A 22685-nucleotide genomic window follows, 5' to 3' on the forward strand; every position below is an offset into this window, starting at 1 on the left:
GGAGGCAGTGCCAGGAGGGGAGGAGGCGGGAGGACAGGAGCCTCCCCGGCCCACTCTGTACCCACCCACCAGTCCTCCTCGCCCTCCCAACCACAGGTGTGGAAATTGAGGCCAACCAGCAGGCCACAGGGGATCGCCCTGGGCCAGCACTGTGGCCCCAGGTTCATGTGGGACCAGTGTCACCAGGTTAAAAATGGAAATGGGTTCGGCCTTTTTTTTTTTTTTTTTTTCCTTTGAGAAAATCTTAGGCCCAAATAAGGTACGGGCTGCGGGTGCCGGGCGAGCTGGCCAAGTTCTCCTGAGCGAGCGAGTGGCGGCTGGCCCGGCCAGCCTGGGCTTGGGCCTCCTCCAAGACTCGCCCCAGCAGGGCGGCACACCCTGGGAGGCTATAAGGGCCTCCACTCCACCCTGCTGTTCACTGAGCCCAGCCACAGATCCCGCCACAGACCCACCACCCGCGCCCCTCTCCGCCCAGCCATGGAGGCCATCAAGAAGAAGATGCAGATGCTCAAACTGGACAAGGAGAATGCCATCGACCGCGCCGAGCAGGCCGAGTCAGATAAGAAAGCCGCGGAGGAGAAGTGCAAGCAGGTGGGGGCCCGGCCGCTGGGCCGCGCCAGGCGGCCCAGTGCCCTCTCTGAGCCGGCGAAGCTCTGGGCTGAGGGTGGGGCTCTCAGAAACCTTGGTACCTGGAGGTTAGGAAGGGGACAGGGGGTGATGCTTCAGCCAAGGAAGAGTGAGGGGATCATTGTCTTCCTGGGAGGGGGGTCCCTGGGCTGAGAGAGAGAGGTGACAGGACCCACCCAACAGGACCAGCCGGAGCCAAGCAAGTAAGCAGGGGCGTCAGTTTGTACGGGATGTGTGTGTGCAAACGTAAGAGTGAGTGTAGGTGTGTCGGGGTGAGTGTGTCAGGTGGGTGTATGTGTACTGGATAGGGTGGGGAGAGAGAGGGAGAGAGGAACCTGAAGAAATAGAGGGAGAGAGACAAAGAGATACAGGGGACGCTGTGTGTAAGTGTATTTGTGTGTGTTTGAGCATGTCTGTGTGTATACATGTTGTGTGTGTGTGTGTGTTTCCACTGGAGAGAGTGTGGAGGGATGAGGGTGGCTGTGAAAATGAGGGTGTGCAGAGAGGTATGAGCGTGTGGCTATTGGAAGTGGGTGTGAGAGAGTGTGGATGTGTGTGGATGGTGGTATCAGTGTGGGGCTGTGTGTATGGGGGAGAGGCTAGCTGCGCGTGCGCTTGTGCAAAAGATGGCCTGACTAATGGAATGTGCGAGTGTCAGAGCGAGTGTGTTGAGGTGACTCTATTGGGGCTGGCCTGTGTGTGAGCTTGCCAGGGCTACTGTGTGTGTGTGTGTGTGTGTGTGTGTGTGTGTGTATGCGCACGTGCGCGCATGCGTGCCTGTTGAGGTGAGGGGGGCAATGCAAAGCTGTGGGGGAGGGGTGACCTGTGCCCTGTGACTGTGAGCCTGTGGGTCCACTTTGGTGACCGCCCTGGGAGGGTGGCCAAGTGTGGTGTGTGGTGGGGTTAGTGCCTGGCTGCAGAGGCGGCTGGTGAGGCCAAGGGTGCCTCCCGATGGCCGGGCAGGAACCTAAGTCCCCAGAGGTCAACTTCTCCATCTGAGGTGGGGAAGGCCTGGAGACGGGGCGGGGGGTGGGGGGGGTGGGGGGGCGGTGAGTGGAGATGTGAGACTCTCTATGAGGCTCTGCTTAGCTGGGTGCCCCTGCTGCCCCTGCTGTGAACCTGGCAGGGCTTCGGGGACAAGAGTCCCAGGAGGCTCCGGCAATAAGGGTACATCAGGAAGCTACCAGAGGAGCAATGGCAGAGGCTCTGCTGGGCTGGGCCGTCCAGAGCAGAAATCAGTTGTCGGGGCCTAGGTGGCCAGAGCAGCCAGTGAGAGGAGGGGAGGGGGTCCTGCCCCTCCCATAGGGCCCTGCCCCCCACAGGGCTCATCCACATCCCCTGAGTCAATGACCAAATCCTCAGGAGCATCAGGGTCTCAAATAAGCCCCAAGAACTGCCCAGGACAGTGACACCACGTGCCCAGTCCTGTCCAGCCCAGGCGCCAGGCCAGCTTGGCAGGTCAAAGCATAGGCTCTGAGCCCAGACTGGCCCTGTCGGAAGCTTGGTCACTGAGCACCTGGAGCAAATGGCTTTCCTCTCTCGGTGCCTTAGTGGCCTCAAGTGTGAAATGGGGAAGTGACCGTGGTACCTCCCTCGTAGCCATGAGAGGATTAGAGGTGACTATGCAGGTAGATTCCCTGTCACTGCGCCGGGTACAGAGTAGGCGCTCAATAAATGCAAGGTTGTTTCCTGCCCCTCCCTACTTCCTGGGGCTGTGACACATCTGTATAGGGCAGCTCCACCTCAGCCCTCCCCGCCCTGGGCCCCTCCTTGACAAACACAGCCGCCCATCCTGTGCTGGCCCTGAGCTGCCTGCTTCCATAGATCATGCAGCCCTCACCATGAGGAGCTTAGCAGAGAAAAGCAACTTGATGGCTCTAATTTTCACTAAGGTGTGAGTGACTGATATAGCATACTCCACCAAGGCAGACACAAGTTCAAAAGGGAAGGCTCCTCAAAGTCTCCAGGCAGCTGTGTGGCCAAGGGGGCAGAGACAGGTTCTCGGGCCTCCAGCTAGATTTTCATCCTGTTCCCCCCACCCCCACCCCCACAAAGTCTCCCACTCGGGTGGACGGTGCTCAAATCCAGACCAGGTCATCTAGCTTTGTGACTCAGGGCACGTTGCTGACCCCCTCTGAGCCTTCAGTGTTTTCATCTGAGAAATGGGGGCAAATGATGCTTCCGATGGCCCGGCATGAAACCCAAGACCCGAGAGGCCCAAAGCAAAAGCCAGAGCCCCTTGGGGCCAATGGGCAGTCCTGCCTGGGAACAGAGGCAGGGGGCCGACAAGGGACTCAACTTACCCAGAGTGCCACATGCTTCAGAGGAAGCCCTGAGGACCCTGCAGCGAAGTCCAGATTCCAGGCCCCTCTAACCCCACCCCCACCCCCACCCCGCCTGCTGAGTGTGGGAATGGGACCAAGAGGTCCTGCCCGCCTGCTTCCTGCCCACTTCTCTCCCAGGGCAGTGACATCCGCCACAACTGGCCTTTGACCCCACATCCTGCCTCAGCCCTGTCCGAAGCCCCGCTATGGGGACTAAGGTGTGTAGTCCATGACCCTCCCAGCTGATTTACAGGCAGGGAAACAGGAGGAAGTGACTTTTCCGAGACCCCCCAGAGCCAGGGCAAGGCTCTGCCCACCAGCAAGGTGCCATGCACCTGCACATGCTTCATGTGTGGAATTCAGAGGGAAAGAAAGGAACTGATTAGTGTCGGTCTTATTTATTTTTCACACCAACTCCAACCATTAAAGGGGCTGGGGTTGCGTCATTGATTCATTCGGAGAACTTCCTCCCGGGGTCGGTGGTGAGGGCCCAGCCCAAGCTGGGTGATGCTGGGGCCCAGAGTGACCTTAGGCCCAGGCCTGGCTCCCAAGGAGCCCCAGGCTGGGGGAGATGGAGCCAAACATAGAGGGACGTTCCCTGCCTCCAGGGTAGGGCTAGACCAGGGAGGGACAGGGACTGGAGGGTCCAAGGGGGTGACAAGGGCTCCGTCCAGCACAGCAAGGCACACCACCCAGCAGAGTGGGCTTTGGCGCTGGGTTGGAAGGTCAGTGGGAGAAGGGTGTGCTGGACAGTGGGCAAGCGAACCAACTTGGAGTCCGTCTGACTCCAAGGTTCAAATCCCCTATCTGTAAGGCCTGGGGCAAGTCCCTTCCTCACTCGGGGCCTCAGTTTACCCTTCTATAACATGGGCCTTCAGTAACGGGCCTGGCACATTCTAATTGCTTCAGAGCCCTCTGCCCACTTCATCCCAGTCCCACCCGTTGTACACATTTTGCCAGAAAAGGTCATCAAAACCCAATCATCTCTGTAGCTGGATGGGCACTCGGAGACCACCGTGTCAAGGCTTCCGTTTTGCAGAAGAAACTGAGGTTAAAAAAGGGATACAGCTGGGGCTTGGAGTCAGGCTTCTGAGCTCCTTACCTGGAGGAGTAACTTTCCCAGGTCACACAAGACCCATAGATCCTGATTTAGGCCTGAGCTGCTGCCACCCTCCCCCTCCTCCGGTCCTCTCCAGTGGTTCTCAACCTTCTGGCCCTTTAAATACAGTTCCTCATGGTGTGATCCAACCATAAAATTAATTTCATTGCTACTTCACAATTGTAATGTTGCTACTGTTATGAATCGTTATGTAAATATCTGATATGCAGGATGGCCTTCGACCGCCAAAGGGGTCGCGACCCACAGGTTGAGAACTGCTGCACCCCTGCACCATTTCCACCTCAGCGTGGGACACTCAGGGGTTCTGGGATGGGAGGCTAGGTGCTATCACCTTGGGACAGGGGCCCTTTTAAGAATTTGTGCGTGCGCACGCACACACATTCCCATACTTTGCACATCTCACTAGTGAACATGTAACCCAGATCAGATTCCCAGCTTGATCTAAAAGCTGCAGGAACAGCAGCTTGTAACATACCCTCTTCCGGAAGGAAGAGAAGGAAGTCAGAGAGGGATGCAGGAAAGCAGGCCTGGCGTGAGGACCGGTTAGAAGGGATGCGGTTCCTCTGCAGTGTGACCTGGGAAAGTTACTCTAGAGAAGAGGAAGTGAAGAGGAGGCAGGAGGATGAAGGGAGCCCGAGAGGGCTGCTGGGAGCATGGACAGGATCAGGAGTCAAACTACCCAAGTCACAAGTCTGGTCCAAGCATGACTTGAACTAACCAACCACCTCAGCCCAGAATTAGGGGCAGGGGGAGGTGCAACCAGGGGTTTTCCTGAGCTGACCCTTACTGATGGGCTGGGGGCAATAGAAATGGGGAGGTGAAGGGTGTGTGGTTTATCTGCCACAGACCTGAGCTTCTCAAAGCGGGGGGAAGGGAGGGGGCCAAGACTAAACAAAGGATAAACAAAGATGACTCAAAATTTAGGAAATGTAGGGAACGTTTTTATTAAAATTAAAGCCACATGTGCAAGAATTTAAAAGATTTAATCTGAGCCTCAGAAGAAAGTGGTTTCTGAAGGGTAGTTCTCTTCTAGCCAAGCCCCCAAAGTCCAGGAATGGGGGCCGTCTGAGCCCTTAAACCCTTCATTTTTGTGAGATAGTGTGAAAACCACTCTCTTGGGCAATGGGGAGCCATGACAGGTTCTAGGCAGGGGGAGAGCAAACATACACTTAGAAAGGTTCTCTGGCTTGAGGTGGTGGGGCAGAACTAGAGGGGGGTCAGCTGGAAGTAGGGATGGTCCATGAGACTCCCTCCCTTTTTTTAAATATATATTTTTATTGCTTTCAGAGAGGAAGGGAGAGGGAGAGAGAGATAGAAACATCAATGGTGAGAGGGAACCATTGATTGGCTGCCTCCTGCACGCCCCCTACTGGGGATCGAGCCCGCAACCTGGGCATGTGCCCTTGACCGAAATCGAACCTGGGACCCTTCAGTCTGCTGGATGATGCTCTATCCACTGAGCCAAACCGGCTAGGGCGAGACTTCTCCTTTCGCTTTAACCCAGATCGCCGGGAGGTTGCACCCCTGAAACTGGGATGCAAAACTGAATGTGTATTTCTGGGAAACTGTGTCAGGACTCAAGTTTCTCCAAAGCTGTCCTCGATTCCCCGAGTATTGGGGAACCCTACAACAAATAAGCACAGCGGGTCCCAGGACAAGGAAAGGGTGTGAAAATGAAATTCACGGTGTCGTTTATGGAGTGGTGCTTGGTGCTGCTATCCCGTGTTACAGAGGCGGAAACAGGCCCGGATAGAGGACTTCTGTGAATGTGGGGAAGCTCCCGCGCGCCCCGGGGACGTGGCCCCCGACTGACGCGTTCCCCACTCTGTCCCCAGGTGGAGGAGGAGCTGACGCATCTCCAGAAGAAACTGAAGGGGACTGAGGATGAGCTGGACAAGTACTCGGAGAACCTGAAGGACGCGCAGGAGAAGCTGGAGCTGACAGAGAAGAAGGCCTCGGACGTACGTTCGCAGGAATGCGGCGGGGCTGGGCAGGAGCCGGGGGCAGGGAGGGAGGAAGAGGAGCAGGAGGAGGAGGAGGAGGAAGGGAAGGCGGTGCCTCCCTGCGCTTTCTCCAAATAAGTCCCGAAAAGGGGCACTTTCCAGCAGCTGCGGCCAGCGGTGCCGACGTCAGGCCCTCCCCCAGCGGTGCTGACGTCGGCGGCCGGGCCGGGTGACCTCATCGCCCCGACGGCGGCCGGGCCTGGGGCAGGGAGGAGCGGGGGCGGCACCGGCGCAGGCGAAGGCTCGGGGGCTGGGGCGCGGCTGCTGCAGCTTCACCGAAGCCGATTCTAGCCAAGTCGAGCGCCCGCTGCGTGCGCCCCCGCGCCTTCTTGCCATGGCCGGCCTCAACTCCCTGGAGGCGGTGAAACGCAAGATCCAGGCGCTGCAGCAGCAGGCGGACGAGGCGGAGGACCGCGCGCAGGGCCTGCAGCGGGAGCTGGACGGCGAGCGCGAGCGGCGCGAGAAAGTGAGAGCTGCCCCCGGCCCGCGCCCCGGCCCGCGCGCCCCTTCCCCCAGCAAGGCGTACTCCGGGGCCCCGCGCGCCCCGGCTCGCCCCGCGCGCCCTCCTTTCTTCCCTTCTCCCGGCGCCTCTCCCTTCCCGCGTTCCCGCCCGCCGCCGCAGCTGCTGTCCACCCCTTCCCCCTCTCCCCCCCATTAGCCTGCCTTCGCGCCCTCGGGCCCTGCAGCTCCCGATCGGGGACCCGCAAACCACCCCCACCCCCACCCCTTCCCCGCCTGGGGTTGGTTGCTGAGACCCCCTTCCTCCGCAGCCTTCCGCCTTCCCGGGCCTGGGACTGGGCAGGGAGCGCCGAAGCCGAGTTGGGAGGGGCCGACCGAGCGGGAAATGGGGGGGATGGGGCCGAGGGCTAATGCGATCCCAGAGTGGGGTAGGGGCACCCAGCAGCCACAGAGCTCGGGCTGGTGCCGGGACCCGGAGGTGGGGCGGGGTGGCGGGGGGGGGGGGAGGCAAGGAGCAGCCTTGGGTTCATGCACCTCCTAGGCGCAGCCTTCCCGCTCCGTGGCTGCACCTAGGAGCGGGAAGTGAGAGTGGAAAGAGCTCCCATTGTCTGGGGCTGGGCTGGCCGACTCGGACTGGGGTGGGGGAGGTTGCGTCGCACTCTCGCCTCTTCTGAGGCTTCCCGGCTCCGTTGAACTTTCCCAGCTGCTCCTGGAGGCGCGGCGGCGACGTGTCTGCTCCCCGCAAGGGGCGGTCAGCCTTGAGCCGACGGCCTTTCGCTTCCCAGCTGGTCCCTGCGGTGACCAGGGCTCCTTCTCCAGGGGACCCTTGGAGTGTTAGCGCGGCGATCGGTCTCTTGCGTGTCGCGGGGCCAGAGGCGGCAGATAATGGGGCTGAATGAGGGGGTTGCCGCCCTCTCTCCATCCCCTGACTGCCCCTCGGGATGGTACAGATGGTGGCAACCCTGGGGTTGTTGAGAGATCTGGATTCTAATTCCATCTCCTACTACCAGATACTTAACCCCTAGGGGTGTCTCCCCATCTGCAAAGTAGGGGTGATGATAATGGCGACTCTCTAGGGTAGGTGGGAGGTCCCAGGAGTAAAACCTCCCTGGGTGCATCTGGCACATAGTAGGTGCTGGATTCCTTTTTTGTTTTTCTTTTTTCTCTCCTCCCTCTATCCCCAGAAGAGCTCACAGTCTAATGTGGATAAGGGGGACAGATACACAAAACTGGTTTGCATTCCAGGGGTCTCAGTTCTGTTGTGGGAGCAAACCAGTGGAGCTTCAAAATGGAGGTTGGGCAGAAAATTCTGAATTTTCTGGGACAGGACACCTGGTTGTATAAAGACTCATAAGTTGGCGGGGGCGGTGAAAGCCAAGGGGCCCTGAAAGCTGGAATGTTGGGATTCAAGAGTGGGGACCCCAGAAGTGGAGAAGACACCGGGCCAGGTGGAATTGCCATGGGTGTTGTGCCCCAGACTGCTTCAGGGTTGGCCCGAGTCTCAGCCTTTAATCCTGTAAGCCTCCAACAGTAGCTGGTTTGGCCTCTTTCGCACACGGAACCAGTGTAATCCTCCCTCTGATCTCATCCCAAGTCATCTCGCTGGAGGACAATTACTTCTGCTTAAAAATGGCCCTCAGCCGCGAGCCAAGACAGGAGTGGGATATCCATTTGGGAGGAGAGATGTTTTTGGAAAGTTGCAGACATCTTAAAAAGTTAGCCTTTCAAAGCATGCTTCTCTCGGTCAGGAGGGGGAAAGCCTGAAGAAGGTTCTTGGGCAGAGGAATGGGGCCCAGAGGGGGGAAAAACTTTCTCAGTCGCCTGTAGAGTAAGCCAAGAGCCGGCGTGTGGCAGACTTCTGGGGCTGCCTCCAACAGCTGGTTTCATTTAGATTTTTGTGTGATTAACCGACATCTTCCTGTTCCTTGGCCACATGTATCTAGCAAGCCTCTTTTACCTTATAAGGGAAATCCTTTGTAGAGTGTAGAAGCTTTGATTGCAGGAAGGGGTGGAGCCCCAAATGACTAGCAGTGACTAGCAGTTTTTCAAAAATACATATATATGTCTGCGTCCATAGAGATGAGTGCATCGCAGAAGCCTTTCGAGCCAGATAGTTGAAAATGTGCCCAAAACCTAGATGTCAGGATTCAGAATCCCCAACATAAGGAGCCGCTCACTTTTTTTTTTTTTAAAAAGACAGCTTCTAAATCAAGCACTCTATATGAGCTTAAACATCAATTCCTAACTGCTAATTGGTATGGGATTTCTTGTTGGGGTGCCAAAAATATTCTGGAAGTAGTGGTGTTGGTTGCACAATTTTATGACTGTACTAAAAAACTGGGGGGAATTCAACTCCTGCCCCAGTTGCTGAAGGAGTTAAGATTCACCTAATTTAAAAAGGATAACAAGCACTCATTGGAAGGAGTGGGTGACATTTCTTAAAATAATTCATTAGTGGTTTTTAATAGATTCTCCAAACTGGTGTTTCAGAAGAGGCTGCCATCAGAAACACTTGTGGGAGTTTCCCCGCCATTTGCTGCTAGAACTCTGGAGCTGAGAAAAGATGCCTGGTTCTCTGTTTTGGAGCAACTCAGGCCTCGTTCTATGACTCCATATTTTTGCTGTTTAAAGGAGCAGGGGAGTGGTTTCCCACTCATTTTTACAGCCTACCCCAATTCAGAGGCCTTCACGTCTCCCCTTGGTTCAGCCCTGTTTTCACACATTCTCAATACCCCTTCCTGAGCATGGCTGGCCTTGATTGCCCCCCCTCCCCCTGCCCCCTCCTCCTCCCCAGGACTTCAAGGTTCAGGGAGCAAGGTAAGAACCCTGGACTAGTGCCCAAGAGGCCATTCCTTCCCAATTCTGTGACATTAGCCAGAACTATGTCACCTAGCCGGGCCTCTGTTTTTCCATCTGCAAAATGGGTGGGATACTCGAGGATTAAATGAGATGAAATCCTGGCCGTAAAGCTGCCCTTCGGTGGGACTTAACCACAGGACAGGCACAACGCCTTGCCCTTCAATGACAGTCCTCACAGCAGTGTGAGGAAGCAAGACAGGGAAGGGATAGGATAGGGAGGCTCAGAGCCGTGAAGCAACCAGCCTAATGCACATGGCTACAAACTGGCAAAGCGAGCCAACGCCTTTTGATCCTGGAGTTCTTGCTTTTATGCACACTCCACCATGTGATCTTCCTTGTGGGGAAAAACACCTTGAAAAGCCAGTGACACTCTTCAGACATCTCTTCCATGTTTGTAACCAAGATTTCTTCTATATGTTATCCTGTCATCTCTCGGCCAGACTTAGTTAAGGATGGTGTTCCATCTTGGTTGCCTTCTTCCCCCCCAGCGTATGGCCAGGATTTAACTGAGGGCTCCATGTTCTTGCATTTATCTTGCCATCGAGGTGACTGGGTGGGCCAGGTCCCCGGTGGCCTTGTTCTCTAGGAATCCCAGGCATGGAGAGGCCAGCACTGTGCTCTCACAGCATATGGTATACTTACTTCTCTTCTGTGTTGACTTGACCACCCATCCCGTACTGGGACACACCCCCTCATCATTGAGTGGCGTGTGTTCCCTCATGTTTTCAGGGAAGATCACAGAAAATTATTCACATTCTCCAGAAAAGGGTGGATTCCTTACTGCCTGGATTCCTGGACAGGCTCTGGTAGGGGGAATCATGTTAGCTGAGGGAAGGCTAGTGTGTGAGTGGGGGCTTCCCACTGCTGGCCTGTTGCCTCCTAACCTGGCTGCACCTCTGACCTCCCAGGCTGAAGGAGATGTGGCAGCTCTCAATCGACGCATCCAGCTTGTTGAGGAGGAGTTAGACAGGGCTCAGGAACGACTGGCCACGGCCCTGCAGAAGCTAGAGGAAGCAGAAAAGGCTGCCGATGAGAGCGAGAGGTAAGGATGCTTTGAACCCAGTGGCACTGGTGGCGGCTTCTGGGAAATGGAGTTCTGAATGGATGGCTGACCTCACAGACCTGGGGTGAGAGTGTAATCACATGATGTGAGCATGCGCACATGTGTACAATGCACGAACCCTCACACTGTGTATAGAGCTGTTTGTCTTGGTGGTGGTGATGGAGAAAAACTCTCATCAGGCAGAGGGAGGTAAAAAAAAAAAAAAAAAAGGGCAGCTATAACTGCAAGTATGACTGTAATGCTGATAGGTTTGCAGAGTCTGAATGCCTTTGTGCAACTCATCCATGTTCTCAAGACATCAATTTCCGGGGTCAAGTGAGAAGGAGGCAGGTAAAAACTTGGAACAGGCCATGCGTATGTGATTGTTAACAATGCTGTTGGTCAGGCTTTGGGCTACTAGATAGCTAAACACGTCAGGGACATGCACGAACTTGAGCTGACAGTGCTCCTCACCTCTGAGGCATGAGCGCTGCATTGGGCGTCCAGCAGGGTGCTCTGTCTTCTGGAGACAGTTTTCTGGCACAATTCCATCAGACTGTGGGATTCACAGAGTACCTGTCTCTGTGGTGTAAATGGGTTCCTTGGGTGGCGATGGTGTGGGCCAGGCTGGTGGTCATTGTGTGTCTAACTCGATCCCACCAGAATTCTCACTTGACCCATCCACCGTGGTTTTCCAGGATGAATTCCTCCAAAGGACTCATTCCTGAATGTGCTGTTGTGACCATAAACGGAGATTAAAAACCAATCTGGGGGGCGGGAGAGGGGGCCTGGGGAACTTGGAGATGGACTCTGAGAGTTGCCCAAGCAGGAAATTTCTTCCCGTGCAGTGGAACGGCCAAAATGAGGGTGTAGACCCCAGAGCCCAGGGCAGGCTCTGCTTTAGCCACTTAGAGTGGGGGAGGGAGGGGATGCTATGGGAAATATGAAGGATCCTGTCACAAGGTGCTCATGGCTGAGCCTGGGGCCTGGGTTAGCTGTTGTCTGTGGACACTGTCAGACCAGCCTGGCTGGATATCTCATTTCTGAAGGTGTCCTCAGGGCAAACACGGAAAGCCTGGGATTGCTTCTCACTTGTATCACCAGAAGTTTTTGGTGACACTGTTGTTGGTGACTGATGTCTTTTGGTAAAAGGAATTTTACACTCAGAAGCTGGAGAATCTAGGTTCAAGTCCTGTGCCACTTGTTACATGGCCTAGGGCTGGCCACTTGGATCTCTCCAGGACTACAGAGGGTTTTCCAAGCTTGCTCACCTGCTGATCTTGAGGCCTTGTACAGCTGTGCAGGGTGTTGTGACAGTCAGCTGAGAATGGTAGTGACAGCCCAAATGGAAGTGTTTATTAGACAGCAGAAGTGTGTGCTCCTTTGCTCTGGGTGGGCACTGCACACAGTGCTATGTTATCCTGGGTCAGCCTTTTTGGAGCTGCTGATCTTACCTGGATCACTCCAAGCAGCACAGGCCAGAGTGAGTTCATTCCATGGTCAGCCAACTGAATCATGGGAGACTTCCAGCTGTCCCCAGGAGGTATCCCCTTCAGGCTCTCCTCACCCCTCACCTTGTTGGTACCCCTCTACCATCCATTCATCGTTCTGGTTTCCACTCACTTGTTTTTGAAACTGTCAAGTGCCACCCACCTTACAGTCCAGTCACCCTGACCTCCGCTGTGTTGTGACATTTCTCTGGGGCTTTCTTGTGCGGCTCCCTCACTGAAGAATAACTTGCCCTCCCTTGTTCACTTGTGGACTCTCTTCTGGAACGTCTTCTGTGACACCTCCCCCACTGCAACAGAATTCATCTCTCCTTAGCCAAGCTGGCCCAGCTCTCTGATCACATTGTAGTAACAGAGTACAAATACATCCTGTTACTAGTCAGAGGTTATTTAGAATGGGAACACAGACTCCAGAGTCAGACCACCAGGTTTGAGTCCCAGCTCTGCACTTACTAGTCACTTCGCCTCTCTGTGCCTTGGTTTCTTCTTCTGTGAAATGGGGACAATGTACCTACCACTTCATGGGGTGGTTTTGAAGTTTAAGGCATTTAGAGCAGTACCCAGCGTTCAGTAAGGGTGAAAAGTACATGTGAGCGGCTCTATAATTTCCTCTTCGGAGTCTGGTTCTTGGCAGATGTCTGACAAGTGCTTAGATGAGCAGGTCCGTGGAGGTGTGTGGTGAGGTGGTACTGTGTCTGTGTTGGTAATGACAAGGTTGTCCTTGCAGAGGAATGAAGGTGATAGAAAACCGGGCCATGAAAGATGAGGAGAAGATGGAGATCCAGGAGTTGCAGCTCAAAGAGGCCAAGCACATTGCAGAGGAGGCTGACCGCAAATACGAGGAGGTGAGTGGGGCTGGCAGATGGCGGCAGCGGCAGGAAATAGGGAGGAAATGGATGTGTGATAGGGAGATCCTGGGGCTGCCCAAAGGAAGTCCTCTGTTAGGTCAGCTGTCCATCTGTATCCACATCTGTTTTTCCAGAGACACCACTTGGCTGGGAACTGTATCTTCCACAATGCCAAAAGGTCCTGGGGAATTCTGTGACGCTTGTCTGACTTGGTGGGGAAGTCAGCTGACCAGGTCACTTTTTGTCCCGCGGCTGGGTATTTCAGCACAGTTTGCCTAAAATTGGGAATCGTGGTCCCTGGTCATGGGTCTTCAGTCCCCTTCCTGCCTGCATCCATGGTCTCAGCTCTTCCTTCCCCTCCTGTCTGCCTTACTCTTAGGACCTAAGGGAGAGAATGTGGATGTTCTCCAGACTGAGATAAAGCAGCAGCAGTAAGCCCCTGGCATAGTCTGGGTGTGGCCTCACTGTCTGCACTGGGAGGGCATCCTATTAGATGTGGCTGTTGGGGTGGGTGGGGGGGGGGCAGCAGGTCAGTCTCTGATGATCCCTTCTGTCTCTGCAGGTAGCTCGTAAGTTGGTCATCCTGGAGGGCGAGCTGGAGAGAGCAGAGGAGCGTGCCGAGGTGTCTGAACTGTGAGTGGCAGAGCAGAACTGAGTGGGGCCCAGCTCAACTTTTGGGTCAGAGCTGGAGGGAGTTGGTTTACACCAACCAGGGCCTCTGGTCAAGTGGATGGGCATCTGGACTCATTGCTCTGTAGCTCCTCTTTGCTTCTGTGGCTGACAGAGAGAGGTGGCAACTGTTTGTCCTTGCTGTTCACGTCTTGACTCTAACCACAAAGGTATTAGGAAGTAGGAGTGAGACAGCTGGTAGCAGAGAAGTCTCATTCTTCCAGAGAGACTATCTCAGTAGGCGTGCCTTCTTTACAGAAAGCTGACCTACAGAAGGCAGCACTCCCCTCCTCCCACCCAGTGTTTAAATACTTTGCTTCTGAAGTCATTATTTGGCAATAACACATTAACCCCGACAGGCGGGGGAGGGGGTAAGAAGCTTGACCAGAATCCAGAAAGCTCCAAAATATAAAAATTCCTCTTCCCTGGGCCCTCCAGCTCCACAGAGCATCCCACAGTGCTGAAGGGGGTCTGGTTTTACAAATCCATTCTGGGCTTGCTTCCTGTAGTGTCCGGTGTAGACTGCTGTCTCCCAGCCTCCTGCTCTCCATCTCATTCTTACACCTTCCGGAGTCAGCCTCATCAATCATAGATTCCACAAGTCCCTGTTGCCTCAGCCTTGGCAGGAGCCCAGGAGCACTCTATAAACCTTCCAATACTCCGCAGCCTGCCTGCCGCGCCTTTGCCTGGCATGATAGGGTTTTGCTAAGTACACAGTGCTCCAGCTCAGAAAAGGCCATTAACCTTTTCCCTGCATTCCTGTGGGGGGCTCCAGGCAGTGTGGATTCCTCCTTTGGAGGACTGCTGTTAGGGGGATTGCCTGCGGTAAGGGAAGATAAGACATAAAAATCCTTTTGTCTTTGTGCAGAAAATGTGGTGACCTGGAAGAAGAACTCAAGAATGTCACTAACAACCTGAAATCGCTGGAGGCTGCCTCTGAAAAGGTTGGTTGGCTGTAGTTAGAGGGTGATTGGCTGGACTTTTTTCTTTCCTTCCCTAGAGGTACACAGGAGCATGCCAGGGCAACAGGGATCTGTATTGGCTAACAGCAGCTTTAGTGCCCAGCTGCTGGGTTTTTTTCCCCACAGAAAGGTGTCTGGTGGCTGGATTTCCCTCTTTCATGGGGTCTTAGCACCATCTTTTGTCTCCAATTCTTATGAGGGTAGACATGGAAGGTGAGATTAATGCCTGGTCAGGCTTTTCCTGGAGAGATCTGAGCATAATCCTATAAATACAGAGCCCCACTCTCACTTGGATCCCTTGGTTCTTCCAGAAATACCTTATTGAAGATTGAGCAGCAGATATCAGAAGTGGGATAGGGCTTTTTAGGCTGAGACAGTAACCAGAGTGGTCACTACAGGATAGAATCACATTAGGAGTAACGTGTAGTCTTCCTTAGCTACCCCACTGAAATCCCCATCCTCATTGCTTCCTCACCCTCCTCCTGCTATCCTCCAGCAGCACTGAACTTCAGTTTCACAAAAATTCCATGTTCTCTCATCACTGCCAGTTCTTTAAACCTGCTGTTGGAGGCAACCTTTCCTTTTTTCTCTGCTTGATAACCTATTCATCCTTCAGGCCTTTGCTTAAACAGCACTTCTTCTGAGAAGCCTGCCCTGATTGCTCATCTAGGTTAGGCGTCTCTTGGCTTCATAGCCCCACCTACATCTTTTCCTATCATGATGATTGATCTCATCCATCATAATTACTCAATTACATGCCTTCCTTTCTAGATTGTAAACTTTAAGAATTGGGTCCCATAGTTGACTTGTTTAGAGCTATATCATTAGTCCTAGCCTTGTGCTTGGCATATATTTGATACCAATATTTGGGGAATATATACAATCCAGGTGTACATGACAATGTGGCCTTTGCTTCTGTGAGAGCTCAGAGTCGAGTGGAAGAGACTAACAAGATAACAATGTGCTTTGGAATTTCAACAGAGGCACCTTGGAAAGTTGGGAAAGGTGTCATGAGGAGGTGACCTTAAAAAAGGCTACAGAACATAATGATGGCCGGGAGCTCAAATTCCAGGGTCAGATTCCAGTCTCATGGCTTGGTCATTTGATAGCCATGTGACCCTAGACAAATGACCTCTTTACTCATCTGTAAAATGGGACTGAGGCTATCTAGCAACATTGCAAGCAGTTGGTAAATATTAACTAACTAGTGGCCCTGTGCACGGATTTGTGCACTGGTGTGGGGCGTGGCCTGCAGGGTTCTGCCTGTTGTGGGAGCAGCCGCTCATCCCGGTCAGCCAAGCAGGTCAGCCAAGCAGTCAGCCAAGCGGCCCTCCCACTGTGAGAGTGCACTGACCACCAGGGGGCAGCTCCTGCATGGAGTGTCTGCCCCATGGTGGTCAGTGCGCATCATAGCGACTGGTTGACTAGTCATTCTGGTCATTCTGCCATTCAGTCGCTGCACTTTTATATATATAGATATTCCTCTGAATTGAGCCTTGAAAGACACATGATTTCTAACAGTGGTAATTAGGAAAGGAACATTCTGTCCCTGGGTCCCCATCATAGACAGAGCTGGGAGACCAGAAAGTATACAAAATTTCTTGAGGAAGTTGATAGCACCTTGAGGAAGTTGGTGGGAAATGGGGTTAGAAATATAGATGTGAAGGGCCTTGAATAGCATGCATTTCCATTCAATCATTGGCTCCACCTCATCACACTTTTATTTATTTATTTATTTTTTAAATACATTTTATTGATTTTTTACAGAGAGGAAGGGAGAAGGATAGAGAGTTAGAATCATCGATGAGAGAGAAACATCGATCAGCTGCCTCCTGCACACCCCCTGTTGGGGATGTGCCCGCAACCAAAGTACATGCCCTTGACCAGAATCGAACCCGGCACCCTTCAGTCCGCAGGCTGACGTCTATCCACTGAGCCAAACCGGTTAGGGCCCTCATCACACTTTTAACTCAAGTTATCAGCTCACTACCATCCCAGAGGGGTCTCCCACAGATTCTCTGAGTTTTGCACACATTTCTTCTGCCTGGAAAGGTGCCTGCCTCTACTTTACTTCTTAGGCATGTTCAAGCACACTTTATTCCAAGGAGCAGGGAACCAGTATGCCTTTTCCTCTTTTTTTAAAAAGCAGTATTTTGATTTCTCCCACAGTATTCTGAAAAGGAGGATAAATATGAAGAAGAAATTAAACTTCTGTCTGACAAACTGAAAGAGGTGAGTGATCACACCCAACTGGTCAAGTTTCTCCTGGCGCTGGTCTTGAAGCAATCATAGTAACTCTCGTCTTTTCCTTTAGGCCGAGACCCGTGCTGAATTTGCAGAGAGAACAGTTGCAAAACTGGAAAAATCTATTGATGACCTGGAAGGTATGAAATTACCATCTAATTTTGTTTGCTCTGTCTCCCCCTACTTGACACATCCATGGAAAGTTGGGGGAAATCTGTGCAGGGACTCAGTTGGGCTATGTTCAGTTTCGGATAGTAAGTGCAAAGTGATGTCACATCTGGAAGTCTGGAGCATTGGAATCAGATAGTGCCAATCAAATTCAGACTCGGGTTGCCATTTTTTGAGAAATAAAATATCTTTGGTTAATTACCTCTACGTGTGAGTACAAAGACCCAAGTATGGCTGATTTTTTTAAATGTCTTTAGAATTTTCTTCCATTTGCTCATTTCTGAGAGATGCCTTGCATTTTTCAGATGCCTTGCATTTTTTACAGAAGCTCTCTCCCAGAGAGCTGAGCTTATCACTATATGAGACAACGGAAATACAGAGAACGTAGGGACTAAATAAAGACTCCAGTCTGCAAGCCTGGTGCCCCCACAGATTCCAGAATTTCTTATAGAGTTCCAACTTTTTAAAAAATTCTGTCCTGTGTTCTTCATGAAATAATTCTGGAATTCCAGATCTTGGGGTTCAGACAGGATCCCCCAAGCTGCCTCTTTCACCTAGAAAAGGTACAAAACTTATTCCTCAGACCATGTGTCCCGAGTTTGGTTTGGGAAGTGAGGCTTCCATATAAGGAGAATTGCCCTCCTTCCAAAGTGTGACCTTTAACCAGGTGACATCATTGAAAGTCAGAAACAACCCCAGGCAGGAGACTAGTGACCTGTGCATTTGTAGTCACCACTCTTTTTAAAGGTTATGACTAATCCCCAGTAGAACTTGAAAATGCTTAGAAATCACTCTGTCCATCTTTTGTTTTCTTGTTTTCCGTAAGACACAACTTCCTCCTAGTTCATGCTTTGTTTTCTCACTTTTTTTCTCCCTTTCATTGCTCATCTGTGGCACGCCATTTCGACCCTCGCATTCTGTCCCCTGTACCTCTTCTTCTGAACTCTCTCTCTGGGGACATCCACCCTCTAGATGAGCTATACGCTCAGAAGCTCAAGTACAAGGCTATCAGCGAGGAGCTGGACCATGCTCTCAACGACATGACCTCTCTCTGAGAGGCAGCAGGGTGCTGTCCTCTGTCCTAGCAAAACTGAAGTCTGCTTCTCACTATGGTACCTGTGTTCCCATTTCCTGCCTCCTGGTTTGACCCTTCAAGCCGCCATCTGCTGTGACTGTGACTGTGTGACCGAAATAAAGACAGGGGGTCCTCATCTTCATGCCCTCTTATTTTCATTTTTTCCACTTGCCGCTCTTGAGCCGTAGTAGCTGTGGTGCCCTTGATGTGGGTGGTTCAAATGAAGAGCTCATTTCAGAAAGAAAATTATGCCCATGCGATTATTTTCTGATGACATGAAAACAAAAGCCAATTTGGCACGAGCTCTCAGACTCTGTATCTACCAGTAACTGTTTTTCCTTAAACAGAAATTGTTTTGAGTGGAGATTCATCCACCCTCTTAAGCAGCTTCATAGAGTCAGCAGAACTTGCAGAAACCAGCAGGATTGTGTCTAAAAAGAGGCTACGCTTGAATGGGGTTTGCTCTACGGACTCAAACAGTGGCAAAGGCATTTTCATCTCTACGCCTTTTTGCATTTGTTTCTCTTTATACTCTGAGAACAGTGCCTGGGGTTCCCTATGTTTTCATTGTTCGTGGAATATCTATCCAGCTCCCAGTCCTGGGAAGAAGTTCACCCATGAACTTCATCCCTATACCTTGCCTGTAGAAAACTACCCTACAAAGAATTAAAGAGCATCCCATTAGCAGGGAGAGAGTGGAAGCTGCTGGAATGCCAAAGAAAGGAAGCGAGGTGATCCTTTTCTGAGTTTCAAACAAAGTTGCCTGAGATGCTAACATCTACCTTCCCTTATACTTGAGTTAACTAGAAAGGAACCTTTGCAAGTCCAGTCAGCCCTCCCCTGCACTCCACCACCACCACCTCAGATTGTCTCAGTAACGCTGACATGTTGATGTCCAAGCCACATCTTCCAGACTTCCCCTCGAACCTGACAATGGCATGAAAATCTCCAGTTAGCATTAATTTGGGGTCCCTACGACCTGTTATTCCTCATCCTGTTTTGATTCAAGTGGGAACCTCTGTCCTGATTTTTCTTTATAGTCATTGCTCCAAAATACATCTCCCCTAAACAACCCACACCCTTCCACCCCCAGCATCTCCCTGCCTCTAACTGCCATCCACCGGGAACTTCTGTATAAACCACACCCCTCACATGTTGTCATACATCCACCCCTGGAAAAGTTACAGACTGTGTGGAGGTGGATGTATTCTGTTTGTTCTCTCTGTGTATTTGTTCCCGGGATTTTTCCAGACAGTTGTAGCCTCCACCCTTTGAAACAGCTGCAGCTCTGCCTCTCCAGTTACTCTGGATTGGGTCTATGGTGATCTACTACTACCTGTCTATGGGACTGTCATGATTCCCAAGGGCAATTAACACTCTCAGGGAAAGTTATTTTATCTCAGCCCCAATAACAAAGTAGATGCCAGGAATCTAGTGGCAAGGTGAAGTGAGATCAGGATTTGTAATTGGGATGTTGGGGTTTTGATTCTAGCTCTACCACATTAGCTGTGTGACCTTGAACAAGCTATTTAGCTTTTCTGCGAAATAAAGGTGCCATCTTAGTTATTGTGAGGATTAAATGAGATAATGGAGAAATTAGCTCACACAGTAGGCACTCAATTACATGTATCATTCTAGACCTGGGTCACTGTTCTGATGGAATCCTCTGAGATCAGAGTGGCTAGGTTTTTTTAAGTGCCTGGTCAAATGAAAAGTTTCGCAGTTGTATTTGAAAGGCTTTTTTCCTTTCTGAAAATTTCCAAGCTGATCCTATCACCTTTTAGGAGACATTTTACTTCCCTTCTGTATTTTAATGAGTCTTGGCCTAGTCCCTTATCAGCCATCACTCATGGCAAACCAGTTCTCCCTCGTGTGCTGTCATGCATAGCTCTAAATGGCATCTTACTTTCTTAAAAAAAAAAAAAAAAAATTGTGTCATCAGCTCAATCACTTAATAACATACCCGTAGTTTAGCTTAAATTTCAATCATGTTGCGTCTGCTTGGGTTTGACTACATTGCTATGGACACATAGACGCAATAACACAATTACGGGTGGAATTTCAACAGCCATTCCCAGAAGCTCCAAAAGAAAGATGGGTTACAGGACTAATTAACTGGCATTTAGGGGGGAGATGTATTAAGTCACCCATATCTGGAATTAAAATCTTATGTTTGTGTAGCACTTCATAAGGTCTGAAGCATTTTTCATTCTTTCTCATAATAACCCCCATACCACACAGTAGTATTGTTATCGCCATTTGACAGATGGGGAAACAGACCTAGGAAGGTTAAATGGCTTACTTCATTGGCACAGCAGGGACTTAAATCCAGGAGTCCTGACTTTAGGGTTGCCAGATGTAGCAGATTAAAGTACAGAATGCCCAATTAAATTCGAATTTCAGATAGGCAGTGAATAATTTTTTGGTATATGTATATCTCATGCAACATTTGGCATATACTTATACTAAAAAGTTTGTGTACCTGAAACTCAAATTCAACTGAACACTCTGTATTTTATTCTGCAATCTGATCTGACTCCCAAATTTGGTACTTGATCTCTATTATTCCATGGTGTTTCATTATAATTAAAATGCAAAATGCTTTCTCTGCTATGATGTATACTCTGGCAGTATGGATTTTAGGAAACCTTTTCCCCCACCCCCACCCCTCTTTAAAAAGATGCTTATTAATTTATTTTTCTTCCACTCTTAATCCTCACCAGAAAAACTTGCTCAGGCCAAAGAAGAGAACGTGGGCTTACATCAGACACTGGATCAGACACTAAATGAACTTAACTGTATATAACCACATCAGAAGAGTCTTGTTCCAACAGAAGCTCCAGACCTCCGTTTCTTTCTCTTCTCTTGTAAGAAGTTTCTTTTGTTACTGCATCTACGCAAATTATGAGTATGTGACCAAATATTTTGTATCAGAGAAGCTTTGAGCATCAGTTAAATCTAATTCCTTCCCCTCTTCCCCAAATGGCACCAGATTTTTTTAGCTCTATTTTTATCCTTAAATTGCATTTATTCCTAAGCTAGTCAGGGTGTTTCCTATTGAACATTAGTCTCTTAAGACTGCGGGCATATGGTTTCTGGGAGATTAAACAACCCCACACTTCCAAAACACAGACTCTAATATCTAGTCACTGGCCAATTTAAAAGGTTGAAGAGTAGAACCACTGGGCCACCGTTGGACACACTATAGGAGTCCAGGGACCATCACATTAAAATGGGTGGGGATTTTCCATCCAGAGCATAAAAAGGTTTGGGGAGAGGCTATTGTGGGAAGTCATAAACCATAGAGTAGTCGTTCTGGCTCTTTTCCACACTCTACTGTGCAGAACATCCTTTGAGCAAACAGTGTGAGAATGCTTGGGAAACAGTTATAACATTTACTCTTATTTGAGGCCATCCACTCAGCAGGAATGAATTCAGTCCTGTTCAGGAAGCCATACCAAAAAGACTGCTAGCCTTCAATAATTGAGCAAGAGCATTTTTCTATTAAATATTGGGCAGAAGAGATAATGTAATCGGCCTAACTTATCTCCTCTGTACTTAGGGAATGGTAAATCGAAGATTTACTTATTTAGGGCTTTAATTCCTTCATCAGGACCAAGTTAATAAAAGACCAGGAAACTCCTGATTCAACTGGATATGGAGTATTTTGTAGACAGGGCTGCACATTTTGGCTTTGTTATCTTTTTGCTTTCTTGGTTAACATCTCAGCTGAAACATTCCATATTCCCCAGCAGTGAGGGGAGTAACTCAAGTTTACAGTTCTGCCTAAAAATCACCCTGATTCTAGCTTTTTGGACTCCTCTGCCCCTCACTCCTATTTATTACGCATCACACTACCCAGGAGATACACTAGCAAATTGTGCAATTGAATAAAACCCACACTTTTCATTTAGATTCTTGCAACTGTATCATATGTAATAGTATCACTTTTTCTACATTTTGGTCAAATAAATTTTTACATAAACTATAATTTGTGTGAATTTTAGAATGTGTGGGGACATATCAGGCATTTTGGTTCAATGAATGTTAAATGGGATGAATAGATAATTGTGCCATGAATTGAGCAAATTTTATTTATTAGCTTCATACTATGACTTCATGATATAAGGATTATGATCTCTCTATTACAGTGAGAGCGCTTTGCCTCGGTTACTCAAAAGCTCCTGTCCTTTGTTATTCCCAATCATGAGCCAGACTGTGAAGAATGAGTAGGATATTAATAGATGAATAGGAGTAGGAAAGATGGTCCCTGTTGCTTTAGTTAGGAAAGCACTGGCCTGCCTGGAAAGGTTTCCTGTACATCGAATAAAGGAAAAATATAGGAAAGCTGGAAGGTAGGCTGGTCCACCTTGATGAAAGCCTGAACATAACTTGGTCGGAAGTGGAGAGCCATTGACATTAGAAAACTCCACTTAGCATTCCTTTTCAGAAAGGATTAAAATGGGGATACACTAGAGGCAGGAAGACCAGTTAGAAAGATGTTTCAATTAATCCAGGGTAGTACTTGCCATGGAATAGGAAGGAAGAAGTGATCTGAAGGAAGTAATCTTAAGATTTAGCTGACTGCAGTTTAACTACCTGAATTGTTTTGGTATTTGCCTCAAGATCACATCTTGGAAAAGGGAGCTAGGGAATCAAAAAGAGAAATGAAAGGCGCTAAAACACTGATGCAGCATGCAAACAATGTTTTGTTACCAAGTACAATTGAAAACATTTTCTGCTATTCAACATTTAGGTGACACTGAGCTCGTTTAGA

The 22685-nt window shown here is 50.4% G+C and overlaps 1 protein-coding gene across 4 annotated transcripts; it reads left to right on the forward strand.

Annotated features, from left to right (window-relative positions):
• Positions 1-396: 396 nt before the first annotated feature.
• On the forward strand, positions 397-21899 carry TPM4 (tropomyosin 4). Of its 4 annotated transcripts, none has more exons than XM_070416294.1 (9): positions 397-591; positions 5907-6032; positions 10301-10434; positions 12670-12787; positions 13353-13423; positions 14328-14403; positions 16591-16653; positions 16736-16805; positions 17806-20625. In XM_070416294.1, the coding sequence occupies exons 1-9, from the start codon at positions 478-480 to the stop codon at positions 17886-17888; spliced, it is 855 nt and encodes a 284-aa protein (XP_070272395.1). In that variant the 5' UTR covers positions 397-477; the 3' UTR covers positions 17889-20625. The 4 variants fall into 4 exon arrangements, with proteins under 4 accessions (XP_070272395.1, XP_070272393.1, XP_070272396.1 ...); XM_070416292.1 differs by lacking the exon at positions 17806-20625 and adding an exon at positions 20632-21899 and having other exon boundaries at positions 404-591; XM_070416295.1 differs by lacking the exons at positions 397-591; positions 5907-6032 and adding an exon at positions 6137-6540.
• Positions 21900-22685: the final 786 nt, after the last annotated feature.

The sequence above is a fragment of the Myotis yumanensis genome, unplaced genomic scaffold, assembly GCF_028538775.1.
Source record: "Myotis yumanensis isolate MYYU_CA2020_CCGP unplaced genomic scaffold, mMyoYum1.0.hap1 SCAF_5, whole genome shotgun sequence".
In the NCBI taxonomy this organism is placed as follows: domain Eukaryota; kingdom Metazoa; phylum Chordata; class Mammalia; order Chiroptera; family Vespertilionidae; genus Myotis; species Myotis yumanensis.